Below are 25,666 nucleotides of genomic sequence, written 5' to 3'. Positions count from 1 at the left end.
TAATACTTCATTCAATTTTACACTACACCATGCACATTTTAAAACATGCGCTGTGGAGGGTTTTTGGACAGGGCTGGCCTCGCAAGTGGACTGTCAGTGTGAAAAACAGAGTAGAACGCACCGTCCGACTTGTCACTATCAGCTCATAATCATTTTCAGCAAGCATTTTGTTGCCATGGGGACCTGATACTTATTCCTTTGTTGACGCAATAATTTTCATAAATACCAATAGTTTCCAATAGTTTCGCAATAGTTTCCAAAAAAAACCTTGTTGCGTTGTCGTATAGATGTGGCCTTTGTGTGTGTGTGTGTGTGTGTGTGTGTGTGTGTGTGTGTGTGTGTGTGTGTGTGTGTGTGTGTGTGTGTGTGTGTGTGTGTGTGTGTGTGTGTGTGTGTGTGTGTGTGTGTGTGTGTGTGTGTGTGTGTTCAGGATTCCTCAGAGCCTTTGAAGCAACTCGTGAACAATCTGATGAAGAGTGAGCGATTACGAGGCTTCTGGACAGGCACAGCTGCATCAGCGCTATTGCTCTGATCTGTTGAAGGAGGGGAAAAATCAGTACCCCAATTACTAACCACAAAATAGGACATCAATACAAACAATACAATAAGGTAATGACCCAGTACATCAATTACAATCAACAACAAGAAGAACATCATCAACAATACAGGCACCACAATGACAAACAAAAAGGTAAAATGTCAGGTAGCGCCTACTTGTGTCAGGAGGAATGGCACCAGAGGGAGACACTCTGTTCTTGCTGCGTCTCTTTAGGATCTAGAGGAGGAAATCACACACATGATGTTGTCTGGTGTTGTTCCCATATGTTAAAACCACTCTTGTTAACAGAATGAAGTAATCAATCAATGAACAAACAAATGAGTTTGATTTTCATTCACCTTGAAGCTGAACCACGTCTTGTGTGTCTTGCTGCCTGTACCTGCTGCCTGAGGTTCAGGTGTGGGTGGGACACCTGGTGCTGATGGGGTACCACCTGAGGCTGATGGGGTACCACCTGAGGCTGATGGGATAGCTGTAACTTCCACATCGCACCGGCGCAGCAGCTCTTTGGTCAATGCTGTCCCTGGAGCAATGTGGGGTTGGGTACCTTGCTCAAGCGTACTTCAGCCATGGAGTGAGGTGTGGAAGGGTGGTGTTTGAACTATAATAGCCCTCTGATCTAAAGCCCATCTCCTAAAGAATTAGGCTACGGCTTTTGTTCTGTATTATGACACATATTGCATTTCTCTTTCTTTCTCTGTATCTTTTCTTTTTAACATCACTCATACCTGTTGAGGGATTGTAGCTGCTGCCTGTGTTGGAGAAAACCCTCTTGTACTTGAGAGGGGTGGCCACCGAGAAGGGTCCAACGTTACCACCACCAGAGTCCCTGAGAGCAGCGGAGAAGGCCACCCGTGGCTGACCTGTAAACATGACACAACCACAGGCACATCACTGAGACTACACACACACACACACATGCACACACGCACACATACACACACACATGCATGTGCGCGCACACACACACTCATGCACTCGTACATACGCACGCACACACGCACAGGCATACGCGCGCGGACACAAGGACACAAACACACAGACACAGACACACACACGCACACACACACACACACACAATACCTCTCCACTCCCCCACGTTAGGATAAATTCATCTGAAAAATCCCTCAGACATACAATACCAAGTAGGGGACCCAGTTCTGGAACTTTTCAGATCATTTTATATACTTACATGCCATGTTATTCTATGTACTTAATTTGATTCCATTACAATTTAATATCAATAGGAACCAGCTCTCTCACACACACACATACACACAGACACACATGCTCGCACGCACACATAGATAGACACATGCATGCACGCACGCGCACACATACACACACATACACACACATACACACACACACACACACACACACACACACACACACACACACACACACACACAAACACACACACACACACACACACACACACACACACACACACACACACACAAACACACACACACACACACACACACACACACACACACACACACACACACACACGCAATACCTCTCAACACCCCCACAACTCTCTGGTTCTCCTCCAGCCTGCTCTCCAGCGTCTTCAGCTTCTCCACCACCATGGCCACGTCTTTAGAAAGAGAGCAGAGACACAGGCTGCTGCAGCTGGAGCTGGGCCCTCCGCAGTCAGCATTAGCCTGGGGCTCACACACGCAGCAGCAAGCCATGGCCAGAAGCAGCACCGCAACACTCTTCACTGACATTGGCATCATCATCATCATCGACGCTCTGGACATCTGTGCCTCTCGGAGCAAAGTTCTGATGCTTATAGCCTACTTCATGAGGGATTTCACAAGAGGGTGGTGTTGGTGGTGGTGGTGTTGGAGGGGTTGTCAGATGTTGGCCTCCAACTTTGTCCTTCACTCGTGATCAGTTGTTTAGTTAGTGTTGGGGGAGGGTATTTGATGGATCCTTGGAACTGGAACTGCTGTGACTGGTGCAGAGTCTGCAGATGCAATGGTGAGTGAGTGAGATGGGAGAAAGGATAAAGTGCCCAGATTGACAAAGAGACAAGGCAGAAGAAGAGTAGGTAGAGCACTAGCAGGCCTCTAAATGAACAACAGCCAACCAGCCACTTGATGGTGAACATTCAGTTTGGCTGGTAGGAAATAACATTTACCAGCCGCTTTGACCTAGCCTTGCGAGCCATCCACGTACTTCCGCCCAAGGATTGAAATGGTAGTATTATGGGATGGTCAGGACCAGGCTAGCTTTGACCCATTGGTGAGTGTGAGATTAACATTCTGTACATAAGCCATTTTGTGTGGTGGTGAAAAAAAATAAATGTAGAGCCCTGACGACTAGTATTCTTCAAAATCAACTGGTGCTCTTGGAATTGAAAACAGATTTTTTTTGGTCTTTTTTTACTTTATTTGATAGCACAGTTTGAGAGGTGGACAGGAAGCGAATTGGGAGAGAGACGGGGAGGGGTCGGCAAAGGACCCGGGCCGGGAATCTAACCCAGGTCAGCCGCATGGCAGGCGAGTGCCCCACCGGTTGGACACGGCAGGTCCTGGAAGAGAAAACGGAAGAGAAAAGATGCTGATGAAGAAGATGGGTGCTGATGAAGGCCGTGAGAACGATACATGTTGGTGATTTTTAATGCATTAACCCACGTAATAAAGATTTGTTTTGACTTTTTAAATCAACTTACTTGCCTGAACCAAGGATCTTTGTCTTGTTGATGTTTTGTTGAACAAAGACACATGACAATTCAATTCCAATTGAATCCTCTACCAATACATTTGTCAGTCCTAACAACATGACACTTGGCACTACACTACACATGCCATCAACAGCAAATGGAACAAAAAGTTCAAGAGTTGTGTGGGGACCGGAGTGACACAGTGAGAGTAAATAGAAGTGACACAACCTCAGGATGTTCCTTTCAGTTACATAACACTGTCATGCTGGGGAAGACAAATGGAACATCTTCCCGGACAGAAAAAAGAATCAAATGAAGATGTTATGTTCATTCAATCCCTTTTTATTCCTACTTGTTATACATATTTCTTTCAGTAGCAAATTATGCCTATTGAAATCAGCGACGTAAGGTATGAGGATGATGACTGATTAATCTCAAAATAATGACGGGGGAAAGATGATGATGTACGAGAGTGGTCTGCACACTAGACTAGACACATTTTTTGACATATGTGAATGTTAGAAGCATTTTTAGTAAAAGGGAGCAGTGCGGAAGGACGGTACCATGCTCAGGGTATACCTCAGTCTTTGAGGAGGATGAGAAAGTGCACTGGTTAATTGTTCCCCCACCAACCTGGCGGGTCGGGAGTCGAACCGGAAACCTTTGGGCTACAAGTATGATGTGGGTTACTATTATGTGCCTTATTTAGAATTGTATAGTCCACACATGAACCATTAATGTTATATACTGTGTATATTTTTCAGTATGGGCTGTCTTGCTTATAGCCTATCACAGCAGATTTATCCCAGGGCCTGAAAGCAGTGAGCCCAGGGGGAACAGTCAGGAGGGCCTAGCAACAAAAATGCACATCGACTGACAAAACACTCAAATAGTGTAAATGAGACTTTTTGAGACTTCCAATTGTGGCCCTGTTTGACAAGGAGATTGATTATTTTATGTTTTCAATTTTACATAAAATACATTTCAAGTCTTCAATACAATTTTCAAAAAGAGAGTAAAGCTATGAAACTTGAGTGGGATTGAAATTCACTTGCTATACAGAGAACAACATTGTGTTTGTTTCATCTGCTGCCTCAGTCTGAATCTGATGTGCTTTGCTTCAAAGACACAAGAGAATCAATGTATGTTTTAGAGATTTTTATTGGTTTATATATTTTAATTTTTTATTGTCTTTATGTTTAGTGTGTGTGTGTGTGTGTCTATGTGTATGTATGTGTGTGTGTGTGTGTGTGTGTTTGTTTGTGTTTGGGGCCAGCTACACAACGTTTTTCACTAAATTCGGCAGGGCCGGAGCTACAGGTTGTTGTGGGGCCCGCCAAAGGGCAAATTTTGTGACAAATGTATATAGACAGTGTCATATCTAGCCTGAGGGGGTCCTAGGCTGCAGGTATATCTAGCCTGTGGGGGCCCCTTGGCAGGTGGGGGCCCCTAGGCTGCAGACATATCTAGCCTGAGGGGGGCCTAGGCTGCAGGCATATCTAGCCTGTGGGGGCCCCCTGGCAGGTGGGGGCCCCTAGGCGGCAGACATATCTAACCTGAGGGGGCCCTAGGCTGCAGGCATATCTAGCCTGTGGGGGGGGGGCTGGCAGGTGGGGGCCCCTAGGCAGCAGACATATCTAGCCTGTGGGGTCCCTAGGCTGCAGCCATATCTAGCCTGTGGGGGCCCCCTGGCAGGTAGTGGCCCAAGGTTGCAACCGTATCTAGCCTGAGGGGGCCCTAGGCTGCAGCCATGTCTAGCCTGTGGGGGCACCCTGGCAGGTGGGGGCCCTAGGCTGCAGCCATATCTAGCCTGTGCATTAATCCGGCCCTGTGTGCAGGCGTGTGCCACTCTTTGCCTCATAGAAACCGTCAGTTCACAAACAGCGCTGTTCATATGGTGAACACAAGCCTCTGAACAGTTAATTGTCCGAATTTTCCCCATCAAACCAGCACAAAGTTTTGTTTCAGCCCCAGCGAATGTGAGCGAAAAAACAAGAAGAGACTAATACTTCATTCAATTTTACACTACACCATGCACATTTTAAAACATGCGCTGTGGAGGGGTTTTGGACGGGGCTGGCCTCGCAAGTGGACTGTCAGTGTGAAAAACAGAGTAGAACGCACCGTCCGACTTGTCACTATCAGCTCATAATCATTTTCAGCAAGCATTTTGTTGCCATGGGGACCTGATACTTATTCCTTTGTGGACGCAATAATTTTCATAAATACCAATAGTTTCCAATAGTTTCGCAATAGTTTCCCAAAAAAACCTTGTTGCGTTGTCGTATAGATGTGGCCTTTGTGTGTGTGTGTGTGTGTGTGTGTGTGTGTGTGTGTGTGTGTGTGTGTGTGTGTGTGTGTGTGTGTGTGTGTGTGTGTGTGTGTGTGTGTGTGTGTGTGTGTGTGTGTGTGTGTGTGTGTGTGTGTGTGTGTTCAGGATTCCTCAGAGCCTTTGAAGCAACTCGTGAACAATTTGATGAAGAGTAAGCGTTTACGAGGCTTCTGGACAGGCACAGCTGCATCAGCGCTATTGCTCTGATCTGTTGAAGGAGGGGAAAAATCAGTACCCCAATTACTAACCACAAAATAGGACATCAATACAAACAATGCAATAAGGTAATCACCCAGTACATCAATTATAATCAACAACAAGAAGAACATCATCAACAATACAAGCACCACAATGACAAACAAAAAGGTAAAATGTCAGGTAGCGCCTACTTGTGTCAGGAGGAATGGCACCAGAGGGAGACACTCTGTTCTTGCTGCGTCTCTTTAGGATCTAGGAGGAAATCACACACATGATGTTGTCTGGTGTTGTTCCCATATGTTAAAACCACTCTTGTTAACAGAATTAAGTTATCAATCAATGAACAAACAAATGAGTTTGATTTTCATTCACCTTGAAGCTGAACCACGTCTTGTGTGTCTTGCTGCCTGTACCTGCTGCCTGAGGTTCAGGTGTGGGTGGGACACCTGGTGCTGATGGGGTACCACCTGAGGCTGATGGGGTACCACCTGAGGCTGATGGGATAGCTGTAACTTCCACATCGCACCGGCGCAGCAGCTCTTTGGTCAATGCTGACATCAAGAGATCATCAAATGCAGTGTCTTCTGCATCGGCTGGTTTCTGCAGGATGGCCTGGGATCCAAAGTTCTTCAGCAGGAACGTGTTCAGGGCGCGGTAGATTGACTGCAGTTTGATGTTGTTCTCATATGCACTGAAGTCCAGAGTGCCTGATGCGTTGGTGAACTCAAGCAAGAGTCGTTCCAGCAGCTTCTGGGCGTCCGTCTTTGCATCCGCAGGGCCAGTCTGCTGGTCTTGCATCTTGGTCAACAGACGCAGCACCAGTGCTGTGACCAAACAGCCATTGTCATTGGTGTCTCCAGGACGCTTGCAAGCAGCACAGATGAACTGTTTGTCACGGGCAGTCACATACTTGTATATGTCAGGGATGGTGGAATCAGACAGCGGTATGGAAGGAGCTACAGAGCTCAGTCGAATGCTGAGTGCACTCTGAGTCAGGTCGAGGACTCCGTCCTGTCTCATTTCCAAGTCGGCATCAAGGATCTCCAACACTTTGTGAACCATCACACTTGTGAAGAGCCCTAGCACATCTTCGAGTTTAGCGGATGCGGACTGTGTCTTCTCACTAGTGGATGCCGAGGCACTGGCACTATCGACTGCACTGAGGACTCCCGAGTCGGTCGATTTGAATTGTGAGAGGAACCTTTTGAGGAGTCTTGATATCAAAGCACCCTGAGAATCAGGGACAGAGGCAAGGTGTTTACCAAGCACAGACTCATCTTTGTCAGGTGTAGTTGACAGGATTCTTGTTTCATCCAAAGTCAATTTGTTTTTCTGCTCAAGATGTTTTGCCATCTCTGAGTCGATCATGTCAATGACCTGGGAGGTCATGAGCTGAGAGAAGACATTTGCAACTTCAGTGGCCGAAGAGGAAGATCTCTCCAAAGTTGTAGATTCCACTGTTTGCTGATGGGGAATGCTGGGCAATGCTTGCAATAGCTTGGCAACCAGACAACTGCAGTCAGGCTTATCCAGTCCAAGACGTAATTCATCGGCAGAATCTCTGGCTGGTGGGCTTAGGACCTCGGAGACGGTGCTTCCGGGCGTAGCAACATCTCGACCAGCATTCCACTCCACCAGAGGGAGAAGATGGGACTGCAGCAATCCCTTGATGGCATGCTCGGTGAAAGAGTACACTACCTGAGTGGCACTCAGTGTCTTCTGGGGAGCTGTCATCTGACTCTCAGACCCAGGGGTACTTTTTCCATCCAGAGCAGTGGGAGTCGGGGTCCTGTCCTGCCGAACAGCCTGAATTTGATCAACAAGGCCCTTGGCGATGTTGTCAATACTGTCACTTGATAAGAGTCTCTCCAGAGTCTTAGCCATGCAGATCAGGTCATGGGATTCACTACCATGTTCTACCGCCATAGGGCACTGAGCAGGTGTATCAGCTGAGTGAGTTGGCTGTGGTGTCACTGACTTCCGTAGGCTTCCAAGAGCACTTTTCAACTTCTGGAAAATCTCCCTCCCAGATCGTTTTGGGGCAAGTTCAGATGGCAAGGTGACGCTGCTGGGAGTTGAGGGCCTGCTGCCAGACATCTGAGCATCCTTGGCCATGCACACATAGGCCGGCAAGACCAAAGTGATGGAGCTGAAGCAGACCACTCTATGGATGGCTCGGCATATGTGCAGAAAGTGTGTCCTGGTCATCTGGGGACAAATAAAGATACATTTGTTTATAAACATAACTAAGGACTGGCAACTTCAAGAAGGCCTACATAACAGTATGCATCTACATGATATACATTAACAGAAAGGGAAAAGTTAGGCTAGCCAGACCAATCTAATATTGTCAGAACCATGGTTAGTGTACTCACAGGGGTGTGAAGCGTGCTTGCGAACGCCATCCACTCCCTAAAGAAAAAATAATAATAAAACAAACACAAAATTATTACAATACAACACAACATTATTACAATACAACTTACTATCTTTTGTAAATCTTTTATTCATTCTCATTCCTCATTCTCACTCATTTCCGGAGTAAATAAGTAAATAAATACAAAAGCAACCATAGTGTGCAGCATGCACCTCTGCCAAGGTAGCACAGATAATAACCTTAAAAGAATCAGCTTGAGCCTTCCACTTTTCAGAATAACATACAGTATGCATGTGTTTGCTGAAGTAATTATAGAGTAATATGCAATGTGCGGTATCGGGCAAACAAAAAACTTACTCGTCAGAGAGGTTTAGAATGTATTCCTCTAGATCAGATAGGGAAGGCTCCTGCTGAGATTGGCCTGGAGCAGGTCCTGGTATTGAGCCATCAGAGGGTCCTCCTGAAGAGCCAGGATCAGGCCCAGGAGGACCTTCAGAGACTATACAAATAATACATAACATTGTAAAACACAATTCATAACAAAATTCAACTGTCAATTTATTTTTTGCGGTATGTAGACCTATTTAAGTAATTAGTTTCCATAGTGTATGCTGCAAATTCACAAAGGCTATCTGTCTATCAATATTTACCACCAACATCAAATTCTGGTAGCCTATTCATTATGACTTGGAAATGTACACTTGACTTCTCATACATTAATAGGAGGATCTTCTCAATGTCTGCCATTTTGAATTACCACTCATGAGTTATGTTTAGGCTAGGGGGGCTTTATTTTGGATTGGAATAGATTTGATCCAATCGTCTGATCCAAATGAAGTGTTAATAAATGAACACAAGATGTTAATAATAGTGTCTCGTGCATATTCTAGCCAGTCACACCTACTGGTATGTTAAAAATGCAACACTGCCTTACAGGGAAGCCAGCTGGGGGAGAAAGGGGCCAGTTGCCTCGGACCCAGAGATAGGGTGGCCCAGAATTGGCAACTTATTATATACAGTATATGTATTTAGGAGGGGCCCTTTCAGATGACTGTCTCGGGCCCAGTCAGAGCTGTCAGTGGCCCTGCTGCCTTGTGAAAACTGGACTGGACCACACCACCTCTTCCAATCTGATTAGAATCTTAATTGGATGTAGGCTATGTATTCCGATTGAGGTGTTTGTAGCCTACATTCTGATTGACTAGTTGTCCGATTACAATAGGATGAAAGATCGCCCATGTAAACATAGCTATCGACAACCATAACAACCAATAGGGGTTGCCCAAGCAACTACAGGTAGCAACAACTTAGCAACCATCATGGCAACCAATATAATTACAATAGCAACCAGCATAGCAACCAGCATAGCAACCAGCATAGCAACCAGCATAGCAACCAGCATAGCAACCAGCATAGCAACCAGCATAGCAACCAGCATAGCAACCAGCAAAACTTGACTGCAAAACTTCAGGACCTATTTTTGCTCCAAACAATATATATTAGTTTATTACTTAGATAGGCCTACTGTTTGTTATATTAGCCCATGGCAAATATTAATGGAAAAGTCACATTTGTGAAATGGATGCACATATTTTGAAAATAAACAACTTAAATTACATTCTGGAGTTTACAAATCTAGTTTTGTAAAGGAGTTAATTGTGAAAATTGAAATGTGAAATATGTACATTATAAAGTAAATTCAATTAAATTGTACTGACCTTTCTTCATCTTCTGTAAGAAATCTTGTTATTGCGAGGCATTTATCTCTTGTCTATTACAGAAACAAAAAAATATCAATAAAACAATGCAGACAAATGTGATGTGACTGCACTGAGCTATCACAACCTGAAATACATTTGCAGGCCAGTACATTCTACTTCTACTATGGAGCTAAATGATGTCATAAACGATGTCACAGTGCCATAACAACCTGTTGCAGGATTATTTCACTGTCCTTCCCAAAATTATCATCAACATTCTAAAGGTGTCAGTTTTTGTGGCCTATGATGTATCATAATACAGCCTATTTCTAAGTCATATTTTTAGCAATCATCATTGACTGCTATCTATAAATGATTAGTAAATCATTTATAAGTGATTGAATATGTTTATTTCCAGAATAAATGTTGCCTATTCACAAATCGACAGGTGTTATATTTTGAAGGAATATTTACCACCATCACCATCATCTAAGTGTTCATTATGACTTGGACATGTGCCATTTTCATTCACTCAGTGTTGAATTGAACATTAAAATCGAATGGGATCATATATTCTCAGAATAGTGTTAAATTAACACAGCATTTTTTGACTGTGTGCTTTCTGGGAGGAGATACACGTGTACCTGACTCAGAGTCACACTTCAGAGGAATGAATGTATGAGACAACAGCTGTTTTTGTGGTTCCATGTGGTATCACACCATGTAGGGTTATATATTAATATATTAATGATATATTATGTTACTTTATATTCTAGCTCTGTTATCTATACCCATGAGTAGTGTAAGTAGGCCTATAGACTATACTTGTGGTACATACAAAGTAGATGAACACTTACTTCCATGGCTCAGGTCATCTTCAACAGCAACAGGTCCTTTCATGAAAGTTAATTTCCTTTCTAAGCAAAAAAAGGTGTAGACCTAATTGGCAGAGGGACCCAGAAAATATCTCTTCAGCATTGATTGGAGGAGATAAGAATAAAGTGGCCTGTTGCTACTGTAGCTAAATCAACACACACAAAATAAGAGGATGTTGACAGGAATACTAATTATTACAGTGTGTGTGTGTGTGTGTGTGTGTGTGTGTGTGTGTGTGTGTGTGTGTGTGTGTGTGTGTGTGTGTGTGTGTGTGTGTGTGTGTGTGTGTGTGTGTGTGTGTGTGTGTGTGTGTGTGTGTGTGTGTGTGTGTGTGGCTGTCTCCATCAGTGAGCGTGTGTGTGCGTGCGTGCGTGCGTGAGTGGGTGCGCACATGCTTTAACGATGCATTTCAAAGCGCCAGTCATCTCTTTAGAGGCTCGTTGTCATCATTGCCATAATGAAAACAAATGTTTAATTTATAATTCCAACTCTCATAGGTCCTACACTGTACATGCAACAGGAGACCAAGCGTGAACGGCACAGTCCTTGAAAGATGACAGGCACTCTACTAATCCTTGATGCCATTTGAGGATGTGTGGGAGAGAAAGAGAGCGATTGGGAGAAGGGGGTGGGGGGTAGTGTGGTAGAGAGAGAAAGGGAGAGAGGGAGAGAGAGAAAGAGACAGGGAGAGAAGGGTGGAGGAGGGTGTGTGTATGTGTGTGCGTGCGTGCGTGTGTGTGTTTGTGTGTGTGTGTGTGTGTGTGTGTGTGTGTGTGTGTGTGTTTGTGTGAGGTGTGTGCGAGGTGAGGTGGGGCGGGGCGTGATGGGGGGGTTGCAGTCAGACAGCGGCACAGCATCAAACGCATCCTCAGGTGTAATGAGTGCACCAAAATGACACTCACTGACAGATATGTGTCCTTGCCTGGCTTAAGCGTACTTTGCATTTACTCCACAGTGGGTACCAGAGGGTATTGTTAGCCTTCAATAGGACAACGCTGGTGGAATATCAACATGTACGTAATTAATGTAAAATGTAAATGATGAATTATATAGGTGGGGTACCTGATGCTACTGCAGCCTAAAACTCCCTGATCAAGACCCTGTTGTATCCTGCAATAAGATAGGGATGAGGCTGATAGGTCTATGAACTGTGGAGAATAATGACAGGAGAAAACCTCCTTGGGCATGCTGTCCAAATCCACCTCCCAAAACCCTTACACGCAACCTAATGATCTGCTGACATTTTTGGCCACCTCAGTGGAATGTACAATCAAGGACGACTACTCAGCAGGAAGACCCTAATTGATTTCTCTAAATAACTCCCACATCTTTGCCAAACATCCCAAACCAGAGAAACGGGACTGTCCACGGCACACAAAGCATATTATCTCCCACACGCGAAGGAACATTTAACATTCTGGGATGGTTTGGAACCATTGGCCTTTTGAAAAAGCCAAACAATTTCGAATCCACAGAGTAAGGGCCCAAAGCTCAAACAGAAGTAGGGCTACACATTATTTGCGGAAATAAACAGTACATGTAAAATAACTTGATACTTCTATAAATAACTTCAATACCACATCTTTCCCACTACCAAAACCAAACCAATTAAACAAGACCAACCAGTGCCAAACAAGAGAAGCCTATTCCGTATCACTTCCATTCCCAAAGACACGTGAAGGAATGTTTGACATTCTGAGATGGTCTGGAGCCACAAGCTACTGCTTTGAGGTCTTTTGAGGAAGACAAACGAATTAGAGGCCAGTCGTTAGGACCCAAAGCTCAACCAGAAGTATTATTTGTGGATATATACAGTACAGTAGGCCTACATAAGCATAACTTGATTTCTATAAATAACTCCCACATCTTTACACTATACAAACCAGTGGAGCGGCTACAGGAAAAATCGTGCAAATTATGATTCAAGCGTGAAATTCGGCAGGTATTGTCTTAAGAAGATGCAATTACTATCATATCTACCACCCTAACCCGATTTGCCACTTGAAATGGCGCACATTTTCCAAGATGGGCCGGCCAAAAAATGCCCGATATATGGATTCATTGAGCAATAGAATTGACATATAAAATTATGATACATGCATGATATTGAACATGTATGTGCTCAGGACCAACACAATTAAATCTACATAATTTGCCACTTAAAATGGTGGCCATTTTCCAAGATGGCCGCCAAAGAAGATCTCAGAAATTGATTTATTGCAAAGAATTGACAAAGCAAATCATAATACAAGCATGACATTCAACATGTATGTGCTCAAGACCAATGAAATTAAATCCACCTGATTTGCCACTTTAAATGGCGGCCATTTTTCCAACGATGGCCGCCAAAAATACCTCAGTAATTGATGATTTGCATAGAATTGGCTTTAGCAAATTTATGATTCAAACAGCGATGAAATTCGACATGCACTGAGCATCAAACCAAAGTAATTTAAAGCTACCCTGATTTGCCACTTGAAATTGCGGCCATTTCCAAAATGGCCCGCCAAGAATTCTCAGAAATTGATTTATTTGGCACACAATTGGATGCAATCAAATTACGATGTAGGCAGAATGAAGGTCTACATAAATTGATGCACAAGATCAATGTAATCAAATCCACCTGATTTGCCTCTTGAAATGGTGGGCCATTTTTCAAAGATGGCCGCCAAAACATATACCGTAGATTTTAACCATACCCATAGATATTGAATTTTTGCACACAGTTTGACTCAAGAAAGTTATTATACAAGTATGACATGTTGTGTAAATGTGCTAACACACAATACAATAAAAACAATTTTTGTTTTTACCCTGATTTTACCCACTTGAAATGGTAGCCGTTTTTCAACAATATGATGGGCTCCAAAAAGATTGGAATTTAGCAATGGAGTCCAGCAAGGAAAATTACGATATAAGCCTGGTGCCTATAGAGCCAATAATAATCAAATCTTCCCTGACTTTGCTGGCCACCTTGGAAATTTACGGTTAATAATGGCAGGAGGGTTTTAGTGTATTTCAGGGGGCATTGTCCTACACAAAGAAGAAATTGATAAAAGCCACTAAAAAACACTATAGGGGGGCTAGAATACCAAGAGCAGTGGTTTCCTCTAACCATTTGTGAACAAATGCCCCCTTGTACCACATAACAAGCCTCCCAAACCCCCCCCCCCCCCCCCCTCCCCCCCCCCCCCCCCCCCTTTAAATTAAGAAATAATATAGAATAAGACTAAATTTCCCCCCCATTGACAAACTAAGGGTGAATCCCATTACACCCCGTAGAACCTACGCCAATCCCCTTTGCCTCCGTTTTGCGCGGTCCCACGTGAAAGGGTAAGTTGGCATCCCGATTCTCGTTTCAGAGCAACCGATGCGTAGGGGTTCGGTGGAAGGGCTTTCCATCCCCTCCGTGCGGAGATTTTTCCAACATACCCCGCGGACGAGGGCTTCGACAGATTTCCCTGAATGCAGTGCAAGTGCTAGCCCTCCTCTCAGCTTTTATAGTCCTTCTCAACCCACCCCCCCAGGATTCCCCAATACCCACTGGGGGGCTGTAGAGGAGCCACCATTAGAAAGCAGTAACAAATAGAAACAATTGAATTTTGGGACCCCAAATGCCTAGGATGCACTGTCTGTCATTTGAATTCCTTCTAAAGGTTAAACTGATTCGCACTGTCCATTTGTACAACACTCATTTTGCACACTGTGAAGTATTTAACACCCCTAATTGCCCTTCCCCCTTGCCCCTTCGTCCTTTCAAAACCTTGAAACGCAACCCCTACGAATTGAGACAAAAAAAACAAAAAACAAATTCAACAGCCCGGAATGAACAACCCATTCAGCATTAAAAAAAACAGCCGCTCGATGAGTTAAACCAAACAAGTAATTTACTTGTAAATCATTCGGACAACCAATTTTAAAAAAGGACTACGGTGTTTTTGCATGACCCTCAGCAATATTCCTCTTCACGACTTCCCATGCATTAAGTAGACATTAATAGCAATTTTTTTCATGCAAACGTTTACTGGAGAAAATGACCCCTTGAGCTGACAATATTTTAAACTGTAGTAACAATGCAACAATTTTATTACCAACATTTAAAAGCTTAAATTCCCATAAAATTATGTATTTTTTGCGTGCCTTTTGTGGATGCCGACCTTTTTTAAAGACATTCACAATGCATTTGAGGGGAAATAGGTCTTAATTACACCCTCCGTTTGAAAATCTCTCATTTGAAGCGGTTAGAAAGCCCCTTACACCTACCCCTCCTGGCTTAACGTGAATTCGGACAGCCCTACGCCTAATGAACCGTCCAAAACGAAGGGTTAAAGGGGAAAGGCGTATGGGGTAAAGGACTGTTTTATATGTGCTCAGAATCCGAAAGGCGTTTGTCTGTGCGATGAAGCAGACAGCCACGCAGTTTATTTTTTAAACCACCACCTCTGCCGTTAACCGGCAGCAAGCAAGAACCCCGCTGTGATTGGTCCTCCTCGACCCAAGGCTGCTCTGTGCTTGAGAACAAACAACTACTGCCTTGTTCTAAAAACCTCACTGGGCTACGGACTATGAGATGGTTCAATTAATCCTCATGCTTTGTAGCTTCATTTAGTTTTATTATACGAACCAAAGACTACACGTGCACTTGGCAAGTTAACGATGCTGAAGTTATATCGGGACAGTAAATAGTGTTCCTCCAGAGTTCATTCGCTTTGTGCGCACCTGTTCTCGACATGACCCCACTTCCTTGTTCCAAACTACCGCGGTGGATAGTGCAATCTCAAAACAAAGGTTTGACGTTTCATTTGCATTTTTTCATTTTTCCGTTGTCGTTGAGTCCCTGTGTAGGTGTGGTAGCTACAATGGCACAACAGACACTTTATTATTTACCCCCCCTACGTCCTTGTATTGAAGGCAGTTTTTTGAAAATCCTCTCACAACCCAGCGCAGACCAGATCGAGCAAAAATCAAAACGGATCTGCGTTTGAACCTTCGGTGCGACAGGCGATAAAAAAAACTAAAGAGAGTATACACTCCTAACCCTCCTCAAAAAAGACAGGCCCGTTCACCGACTTTGCTGGAAAGGACTCAACCTACATCATAACAAGCATTGGCTAAGACATTCTAAATTAGAGCCTTAAGTAACAATAAAGACTTTCAAGATAAAGATCACTGCACCTTTGAAGACAAATAGCAGGTCTTTTACATAGGGTCTTTTTGCAAAGGGGTTTATAACTGTACAAATGTCCATAATAACAGTATTAAGTATAAGTCCTCATACGTTATTCCCATTAGCCATTGGCCAAATGGAATAAAAACTGCACTGATGAATAAAACCTGCAAAAAAAAAAGGCTGTTGTGTTCTCATCAGGATGTACTATGTTGATGCCCTCAACAGCTTTCTTTCTTTCTTTACTTTACAATTTATATTTTTTTTTTTTTTTTTTATTATTTTGGAAGTTTTCTCTAGTACAACATCAGCGCACCACCCTCCCCCTCGGCATCAAGAACTTGGCATTATTAAGCTATTACCATGCTACGCTGACTGCCACGTATAGAGCACAACATCCGCCACATTCTGTGAGAGTCAACATCGTAAACCATGAAATTAGCAGATTATTTACCACATTGTCATTGCATTTATTATCATGGTCATTAGGCAGGTCATTTTTTGGACTCATGTGGTGTTCCGTGGGGTGGGCTGCATAACTTGGCGTTTATTTGGAATGTTTATCAACATATTTTTTTAGTATGGTTATAAGGTCTTATGATTTGACATTGGAGATCACATCTTGTATCACCTCATCATGCCTGAATTAAAGGATAATGAAACAAATTTAAGACCACATTTGCAATTTTATATTTAGGCCCTACAAACAGACCAGCCATCTTGGAAAATGGCCACCAGTTTCAAGTAGGCAAATCAGGTGGAATTTGGATTGTGGATTGGTCTTGATCACATATATGCTGAATTTTCAGTGTATTCATACTTTTGCTTGGTCAATTTTGGAGCAATAAATCAATTTCTCTGGGGGTCTATTATTGACGGCCATCTTGGAAAATGGCCGCAATTTTTCAAATGGCAAATCAGGTGGAATTGGTTTTACTGGTCTTGATCACATATATTGCCGAATTTCATTTGTGTATCATAATTTGCTTGGTTCGAGTTTGGTTGCAATAAACCAATTTCTTTCTTTACTGGGGCTCTGTTTGACGGCCATCTTGGAAAATGGCTGCCAATTTCACGTGGCAAATCAGGTGTGATTTGATTGTAGTGGGTCTTGATCACATATATGCCAAATTTTCATGTGTGAATCATAAGTATGCCTCTGGTCCAATTTGGTGAAATAAATCAATCTTCTGGGGTCTTTTGTGGCAGCCATCTTGGAAAATGGCCACCATTTCGAGTGGCAAGATCATGTGGATTTTAATTGTCAGTGGTCTTGGTGTACAAACAATGTCGAATTTCAATGCTTGTATCACAATTTTGTTTGGTCATTTTTTCTGTGCAAAAAATAAATTTTCCTCAGGTTTTCTTTGGCGGCCATCTTGGAAAATGAGCCGGGCCATTTTCAAGTGGCAAATCAGGTTGATGTTATTTATGCTGGTCCTTGAGCACCAAACCCGTGTTGAATTTCATGCTGGATCATAATTTTATATATGTTCAATTCGTTTGCAATAAATCAAATTTTTTGGGGTATTTTTTTTTTTTGGCGGCCATCTTTGGAAAATGGCCGCCATATCAAGTGGCAAAATCGTGTAGATTTGAGATTTGTAAGGGTCTTTGGCACATACCTGCCAAATTTCATGCTTGTATCATAATTTGCACGATTCTTGCCATATTGGCCTTGTAGCTGCTCCACTACAGGGAAAGAACATGCAGTCCAAACACTAATCAAGATTAGATAACCAATGAAGATTAGCCTATTCTGTGTCACTTCCGTTCCTAAAATATACACGTGAAGAAATGTTTGACATTCTGGGAATTGATTGATTGCCTGGACCGGCCAACCAGTGGTTGACTTGGAGTCTTTTCATTCTTCTTGTCATTAGAGTGAAGACCACAAATGATTCTGCAGGCATGAATGAGGCTGCGTATTGTGGCCAGAGGAATGGGGGTTGCTGTGCGGTGAGGGTACCCCCCCACCCCCCCTGCAGATGCATTCCTCAACAAAGCCTGAAAACCATCTGCACTCTCCCCAGGGGAAAGCACTACAGTATGTTAATGCTTGTAGTTAGTAAAATATATAATAATGTGATATTACATTTGACATAGGCCTATATACTACATCACTGGATATCACAGAAGAAGTACATACTGTAATATAGTGTGGTAGTTATTACTGTACATCAAGGTCTCTGCTTTCACTTGCCAATGTAGCAGCATTGATATCCTTGGCCTGAAAACAATAATCCTTCAGTAGGCATACAGCAGTATAACCTACTATAACATAGTATGCTATTACAGTTTTTTTTCTGACAGCTTAAGCCATTTTTTTTGTAACTTAAAAAATGTGTACACGAATAGGCTACAATATCACACCAAATCAGCAAAACTGTCGATACATTGCAAAGCCAAACATGTTTTGCGTACAGTAACCCTACACTCGGTTGTAACATTAAATGCTTTTGTACCAAATTGTTAACACCCCCATCACATTACTTGCACACACTGCAGAAACTAGACAACACAGCAACACAGAAAAATAAACACACTTTGCCTCCAGGTTTCTCTATTCAAATGTATGTCATGAGGAGTTTGTACGTTTTGTGTTCATCGTTTAGAAATTGTGTGGAAAGCAGTAAGTTGTGTTCACAGTTATGCAAAATGGGTATTGTGTAATGGACTGTTTTTGCTAAATTTTGCAAACCATGCATTATGAATTGCAAACTGTGTGCAAAGTGCTATTATTAGTTTGGCTAATTTGGTTATAGGTTTGTGCATCTGTGTAAGGAGTTCTGCAAAAGCAGCCAAAGTTACAAAAAATGTGCTGGTGACAAGTAGGAAATGTGTAACAGCAGTTAAATATATGGTGCCATGTTTGTTGAGAGTAGTAAATGAAATGGAAACATTGGTCCACACAGCTGTTTCCTTACCAACTGATTAGTATGCACGAGGAAGGCTACGTTGATTAACACCAAATCCTTGAGCTCTGAATATAATGTCATGACCTCCATCCCTCGCATTAGCAGCTTGGTAACCTGCTGCTCCCCCACCTTGAAGACAGACTGCAAAAACTGGGCTCTTGCCTGCCCCCTTGTGGCTGATACAAAATCATAGTAAATGTACAACCCTGAAATCAGACATAAGCCTTCAGTATACAATACAGCATAAAGCAGTGGTCTCCAATTATTTTTCTCCAAGGGACAAATTATGTAGTAACCTGTAGACCCAACCCAATGAGAAACAACTTACAGTAGATATCTGGACAGAGAGCAGAGAGCCGTTTTCCCTTCTTGTCAATGTCTGTTAGGGAGAGCTTTGCTTTGGAGAGATATGACCCAGTGAAGTTTTAGTGATCGAAAATCACACACATTTATGTTTTCATTTGTTCTGACCTCATGGCAAGCCAAATATTTGCCATACCCCAGGCCGGATTGGGCCCACGGGCCTTTGTTTGGAGACCAAGGGTATACAGGCATGTCTTATTGGTAGAATGGCTGTGCTGCAACAATTAAAGCACACTGCATGATTGTGTTTGTTACCTGCAAATACTGAGACAGCATGATGATGTAACTGAAGAGATTACATGACAGCCTCATAGTTTTGAACTGATGGCTTGTATTTCGAGATAGCTGTTAGATCACATTGGAAGGCAAATGTATCAGTTCACTGCATGAATGATGCAGTAATATTTGAAATAAATGTGTAAGGGCCCAAGGACTCATCCTTATCCTCATTGTGATATGCCACTGAATTATTTTTTTTACTATGTAAAGTGTGCCGTGTTGCTTTATTGATATATTGTATATGTATTCACTGTAATGTATTCCTTATGGGCCACAAGCCTGTAATAAAGGATAATTAAATGAGGGGGTATTACTCTTTTTAGAGACATACCATCTTTTACGGGTGGTGCTACTAGTTAAGTGGATAGTGTTGGCTACCTCCAAACCTCATCTCTTTAGGTATACTGGGTCTCATACACAATGGAAAACATGCTTTCTATGACCTTGTGGCAAATTTAAATGGCACATAAAGCTACTCAAGATTTGGGGAAAACATGAAAATACACCAAAATGGTTTTAAACTCTTTATTGTTTAAAGTTGGTACAAAAACAACAGATAAAATCAAAAACATTCTCAGCTTTTTTTTTCTTTTAATTTTTTTTCTTGTTGCTGCAAAGCATTGGAAAATTCCAGAGGAAGGTTGGGCAGGTTTTGGGAGGGAGGGGGGTCACAGAAGCACCCATCACTCTGCGGTGAAGTAGAGGGATAGGTACGGTAGGTTGGTGGTTTTAGGGGGGAGGGGTGGGGGGGTAGTGGTGGTGGTGCATGCATTCAGGCCAGCCTTCAGAGAGTTAGGCGACAACAAACACACACAACAGTCAGGACATATCAAATAAAGCCCTTGGCGCCCACTGGGTTTCTTCGAAGAGAAACTCCGCACAGTAGCGCTTTGAACAGGTCAGCTTGAACATACTTAATACTGGATCAAAGAGAAGCACTCAGAGAGTAAGGGACACAATGTGATGATGGGGGGGGGGGTGAACAGAGGGAGGGGGGGTGAGAGATGGGACAGATGTAGAGATGGGGGGGGGTGTGTGTAATGGATGGGGCAGGAGAGAGATAGAGATCATTTTTTTGCTCCCAACACATCACTGAGGTGACAAAACATGTCCTCTATGAAAGATGCTCAGTGTGTGTATGAGTTTGTGTGTGTATACATGTGTGTGGTGGAGGGGTCAATGGAGTCTCTGCCTCACATTCAGAACAGAGGTCAAACCAACCTTCTGGGACCAATCAGTCACACGCACACACACACACGCACAGAAAGATGGCTAGCTGATGTGAAAATACTTGTATATGCACACCCAAGCCAACTCCTTAATGGTACCAGCAATCCCCCCCCCACCCCCTCCCCCACACACACACACGCATGAGTCCACAGATAGGTGGCCGACGTGCCTACATACACACCCAACACAAGCATTTCCATTGTTTTGTGTGTGTATACACACGAATTACACACAAAAGCACATGCTCAATATTTAGGCTACATTGTTTTACTGAGCATTGATCACTTTACATTTTAGTTGTAGCGCGGAGTACATTTGTGCACTGAACACCTCTTCATCTACTATTCCCAAATGGAACAGACACACACACCTGCTGCTGCTGAATGTGAGTGCAACACACACACCTGTGTCTTTTCCATACACCTTGTAATTTTGAAACACACTTGACCTCCGGCTGTGTGGGGTTACAAGTGCACAGACATATTCGCGTGCTAAAGCTCATTCACTCAGACTACATTCAGGAACATACAATTTAAAAAAGTTACATTTTCTTAAAAAGTGGCCAAAAAAAGGCTTTTTGAGTTTTTAATGCTGTTCAATGCTGTCGTTAAGGCCCTTTTTTGTTTCTGCCTCTTAAGTAACATGGCATCACCAGTGAAAGCAACACTTTAGGCCACATAATTGGTCTTTGTGTGATGATGAAGGCGACCACCTCCGTTTCGGGGCACTGAGAATGCGACAATGGGCATGGCTGATTGTTTCGCTGGCAGGTCAATGCAAAAGAAGGGGGTGTTCAGCTAAATTGGGCCACTTTTTTTCTTTTCTTTTTTTTTGCATATAAGCGAATGGCCCAAAGTGGCCCAATTTACCTGAATTCACCATACTTCATGTTTTAAGCTCTGAGCCCTTGCCAGTTATGAAGACAGTCAAGGCCTTCCAGTCCCCAACAGCAGTGACATGCTTCCTGATAAACCAAACAGAATGAAACTGTGTATATTTTTTTGAAGAATGTGGAAGCACATCAACGGTGTTGTTGACTTGTGTCCCCTTTTCATTTCACATGTTGCGTGGTCAAGCTGAGACTACAGGCTGTGCTGCTAATTCTCAGCAACGGCCACAGAACGGTGGCCAATGACTATTCCAAAGAAGCCGGTGGGGTATAAGTCTTTTGGAGTTGTGGAATTCTGGGTAAAGAAACAAAAACAAAGAAATAAAGGTCTGAAAAATTAAAAACTGCTCGCCCCAGCAAAGGTGTGTAACGGCGGTGTAGGGTGAAGAACCTGGAAACAGGGGAGGGCCTGAGAGTGTGTGGCCAGTGTTAAAGGCCACAGTAATACACACACACATACACACAAACACATTCACACTCACTCTTTCACACGCATAGAGAAACACACACACATAAATACATCCATACGCACCAACACACTAATACAGGTGGTTACTCAACTCACTCAGTCAGTCACATCCAGGACAGGAGTACAGAGAGACAGGGCTGAAAGCTTTGGCCTGTGCTTAAAGGGAGAGGGCAGGCTTGTCTGTCTATCGAGAGAAGGCTACAAGGGGGACTGCTGGGACTATTGAGGGGGGCTGAGTCATATCACGTCACGCCTCCCCCCAAATAACCCCCCCCACAGTCAGACAGACGCCCGCGTGTAAAACTCCACGTGAATCTATTGCTTTAAGTATGGGAGAATGCCATGGTAATGCATCAGAGATACAGTATTCTTTTTTAGTACACGCAAACATACATTTCATTCTTTCATTTCTTTCTTCTTTACAAACATGGGAGAGAGAGACACAGACACACTCTACGAACAAAAAGGGGGAAAAAAGACATCTGATAAGATTTCCATCAGTTACAAGAGAACGTTGAAAATATATACTCTGATAAGACCCAAAAAACCTGGAATCCAACTAAAAGGCAAAACAAAAGAAAAAGAAAATAAAAATCCATCAACAATATCAACAAATGAAAAGAATAAACGCGTGAAATTAAACCATAATGAAGGAAAATGGATCTACAACTTCCCAAGACACACTAATAAACTGATTATATCAGATTAACATTTATACGGCTGATTTAAATAAAAACAACTTTACCAAGTATTTCAATTTTAGGCATATTCAGTTAATGAGGACAAAAAACATCAACAACAGCTTTCTACAAAAGTAACTACATGTAGAGTGTTTTTCTGTGTGTGTGTGTGTGTGTGTGAGTGGGAGTGAGTGTGTGTGAGTGCGTGTGTGTGTGTGTGTGTGTGTGCGTGCGTGTGTGTGTGAGAGTGCGCATGTGTGCATGTGTGTGCGTGCATGTGTGTGTGTGTGTGTGTGTAGTTTCGCTGAACTCACAGAAGTCATAGACAATACAGATATCATTTCGCTTCAGATCAGAACAGCCCCTCGTGGCTGGTTAGTAAATAAACACTGTTTACAAATCGACCCAGCAAAGGCATCTGCTACTCAATGGGACATCATGTTCTTGTCTTTTTTTGCATCTTTTTTTTGCACTTTTCTGTTTGTATTTAGTTGAAAATATACTCTGTTTTTTTATTCTGGATAAGAAAAAGCACTAGAAAGGTCACTTAAAAACGAGAGAAAGCGAAAATGTTTTTTTTTTTTTTTTTTCTTCCAAAAGGACAGTCTTGAGTCTTGCTGAATCTCAACCAACAACCCAAAAGAAAACAAAAAGAAAACAAAAAGGTAAACTCATCCCAACGATGGATGAGCAGTAGTAGTTTTGTAAAACAAAAAATCAAAACAGAGAGGACACACTAGCTTATACTGTACACGTAATTATAAGCATAGTTTAACCACCAGAGCTGGACTGAGAGGAGGGAAGAACAGAAAAGGGGAAGTAAGAGAGAGCGAGAGAGGGAGAGAGGAAGGGGTGGGGGGTGTGGAGAGGTGAGAACAGAGAAGCGAGGGATGCATAGAGGTGTGATCTGGAAGGCGAGATGGAGACCTGGTAACCTTGCTCTTGCCAGATATATTCCATGTGGTTCCATAAACGTCCACCAGGGGGCTGAGCTTCACACACTGATCTGGGGCAACTAGCCTACTTGGGGAGAACATCTGGCAGTCTTCGTTTTTTTCTTCCTCCCTTTTTTTCTCAAATCCCCTCCTCCCCCCTTCCCATCCATCCCAAAAATGTTAATACAGTTTAAAACATTTCAGTTTGAATTCGAAAAAGTACCATTTTGTTTTTATTATTGACTATTTGTTTTCCTTTGACTCCTTTAATCGTGGACTCAAAATAATTATGTCGTCAGACGTATGTCGTCAGACATTGGCATAGATTCTGCAATTTCAATCATCTTCTCGAATATACTTCATACGGATGAACAGAGGAAGACTCTGAAGGATTTAATTGGTAGCAAGGCCACGACTTCTGAAAACCCATCACCCTCCCAGATGTAAGTGTGGAGCAAAGCGGAACCCCATTCATCTGGCCAGAGCCTGGTTAGAGAACTGGGGGGCGGGGCAGGGGGTAAGGCCTGGGACAGACAGACACAGGAACTCCTACAGGAACTAGAATAGTGCAGGGCATGATGGGGGGGCAGGATGGTGGACAAGCACCTCCCACTCTCCAAGCGCCATCGCACTGGAGGACGTAGAGGGGGAGAGAGAGGTAGAGAGGGAGGAGAGAGAGAGGGGAGAGGGAGAGGGGAGAGAGAGAGAGAGGGGAGAGAGATGCATAGTGTGTGAGCTGTGCAGAGACAGCAAGAGCTGAGCTAAGCTGAGCTGAGCGGGTCCAGTCCAGTCCAGTCCGGTCCGGTCCGTTTGGGTCAGAGGCGGTCCAGAAGTCTCAGAAGTCTAACTAGTCTGAAGGCGCAGGGCGGTGCGGTGCGGTAAAGCCCATGAGACCACAGAGGGAGGGGGGGGGGCGGTGCCATCTCCATCTCCCCAAACCCCCCTGTCCTCTTTCCTAATCCAATGGGGCCTGGAAGATGAGTCTGATGTAGCCCTGCTCGCCGCTCAGCTGCTGGGCGCAGAAGGGGCAGGCGGCGTGGAAGGTGTGCGTGCCGTGCGGCAGCGGGATCTGGCCCCAGAAGGCCACCGTCTTCTCCGAGCACACGTGGCCGCAGGGCGCGAAGGCGTGGGTGGGGGGCGCCGCGTCCAGGTAGAAGCCCGGCTCGCAGCCCAGCCACAGGGGCACGTAGGGGCCTCGCGCCCGGCACATGGGGCACTCCCGCTCCTTCACCTCCGGACTTCCACCACTACCACCACCACCTCCCATACCCCCTAAACCGCCCATCCCACCTCCTCCTCCCATCATACCACCCCCAACACCTCCCATACCTCCTCCTCCTCCACCACCACCCATGCCTATTCCACCCATCCCTCCTCCTCCTCCTCCACCACCACCTCCTCCTCCTCTCTCGGCGTGGTGGTGGTGGTGGTGGCGTTGGTGGTGGTCGTGGTTGCCCCAGTTGTGGTAGCCGTGCACGTGGCCGCAGTTCAGGTAGACCCAGGGCTGCTTCTCGTCCACCACGTCCTTGCGGCGCATGCTGGGGAAGGCCAGCGTGTTGAAGCCCACGGGGCACTGAGGCCGCGCCGCATTCAGCTCCTGCCGCAGCGCCTCCAGGTGCTTGACGGTGGGCGTGCGCGACAGGCCCTCGGCCGTGCGCCACAGCAGCGTGGCGCCGCACAGGTCGATCAGCGAGCCGTCCACCAGCTCCTGGGTCTCGTTGTCCACCTGGGGGAGCGGAGAGGGAGAGGGGGAGGGAGAGAGGGGAGAGGGGAGAGGGGGGGAGGGAGAGAGAGATAGAGAGAGAGAGAGAGAGAGGGAGAGAGGGAGAGAGAGAGAGAGAGAATTAGAATCACTTTCAGAGTAATCACTGCTCTGACTTTTTCTTTTCAACAATTTCTGTGTGTGTGTGTGTGTGTGTGTGTGTGTGTGTGTGTGTGTGTGTGTGTGTGTGTGTGTGTGTGTGTGCGCGCGTGTGCGCGTGTACTTTCTGTAAAGCCTCTGATCACGAAAAGCACG

General features: G+C 44.2%; 2 protein-coding genes and 1 long non-coding RNA gene across 3 annotated transcripts in view; all 3 read right to left on the bottom strand.

Moving 5' to 3' along the window:
• Window positions 1-430: 430 nt before the first annotated feature.
• Window positions 431-1,018, bottom strand: LOC134442852 (uncharacterized). The gene is made up of 3 exons (XR_010033482.1): window positions 898-1,018; window positions 715-775; window positions 431-533 (listed from the first exon to the last, which is right to left on the bottom strand). It is a non-coding gene; the product is annotated as an uncharacterized LOC134442852 (long non-coding RNA).
• Window positions 1,019-5,669: 4,651 nt separating this feature from the next.
• LOC134442846 (uncharacterized) lies at window positions 5,670-7,964 on the bottom strand. Its single transcript, XM_063192798.1, has 3 exons — window positions 6,139-7,964; window positions 5,958-6,018; window positions 5,670-5,776 (listed from the first exon to the last, which is right to left on the bottom strand). Exons 1-3 carry the CDS (start codon window positions 7,879-7,881, stop codon window positions 5,670-5,672), a joined length of 1,911 nt encoding a protein of 636 aa, XP_063048868.1. The 5' UTR covers window positions 7,882-7,964.
• An 11,993-nt stretch (window positions 7,965-19,957) lies between these two features.
• peli1b (pellino E3 ubiquitin protein ligase 1b) overlaps window positions 19,958-25,666 on the bottom strand; it is a 44,984-nt gene continuing 39,275 nt past the window's right edge. Inside the window, exon 6 of the mRNA XM_063192830.1 lies at window positions 19,958-25,375. Within this exon, the coding sequence (XP_063048900.1) occupies window positions 24,605-25,375 (771 nt within the window). The 3' untranslated portion in view covers window positions 19,958-24,604. The remainder of the gene's footprint in view (window positions 25,376-25,666) is intronic.

This window comes from Engraulis encrasicolus, unplaced genomic scaffold, assembly GCF_034702125.1.
Source record: "Engraulis encrasicolus isolate BLACKSEA-1 unplaced genomic scaffold, IST_EnEncr_1.0 scaffold_25_np1212, whole genome shotgun sequence".
NCBI classification, from domain to species: Eukaryota; Metazoa; Chordata; class Actinopteri; order Clupeiformes; family Engraulidae; genus Engraulis; species Engraulis encrasicolus.
Note: the sequence above shows the minus strand (reverse complement) of the source record. Positions and strands in the feature narration are given on the sequence as shown.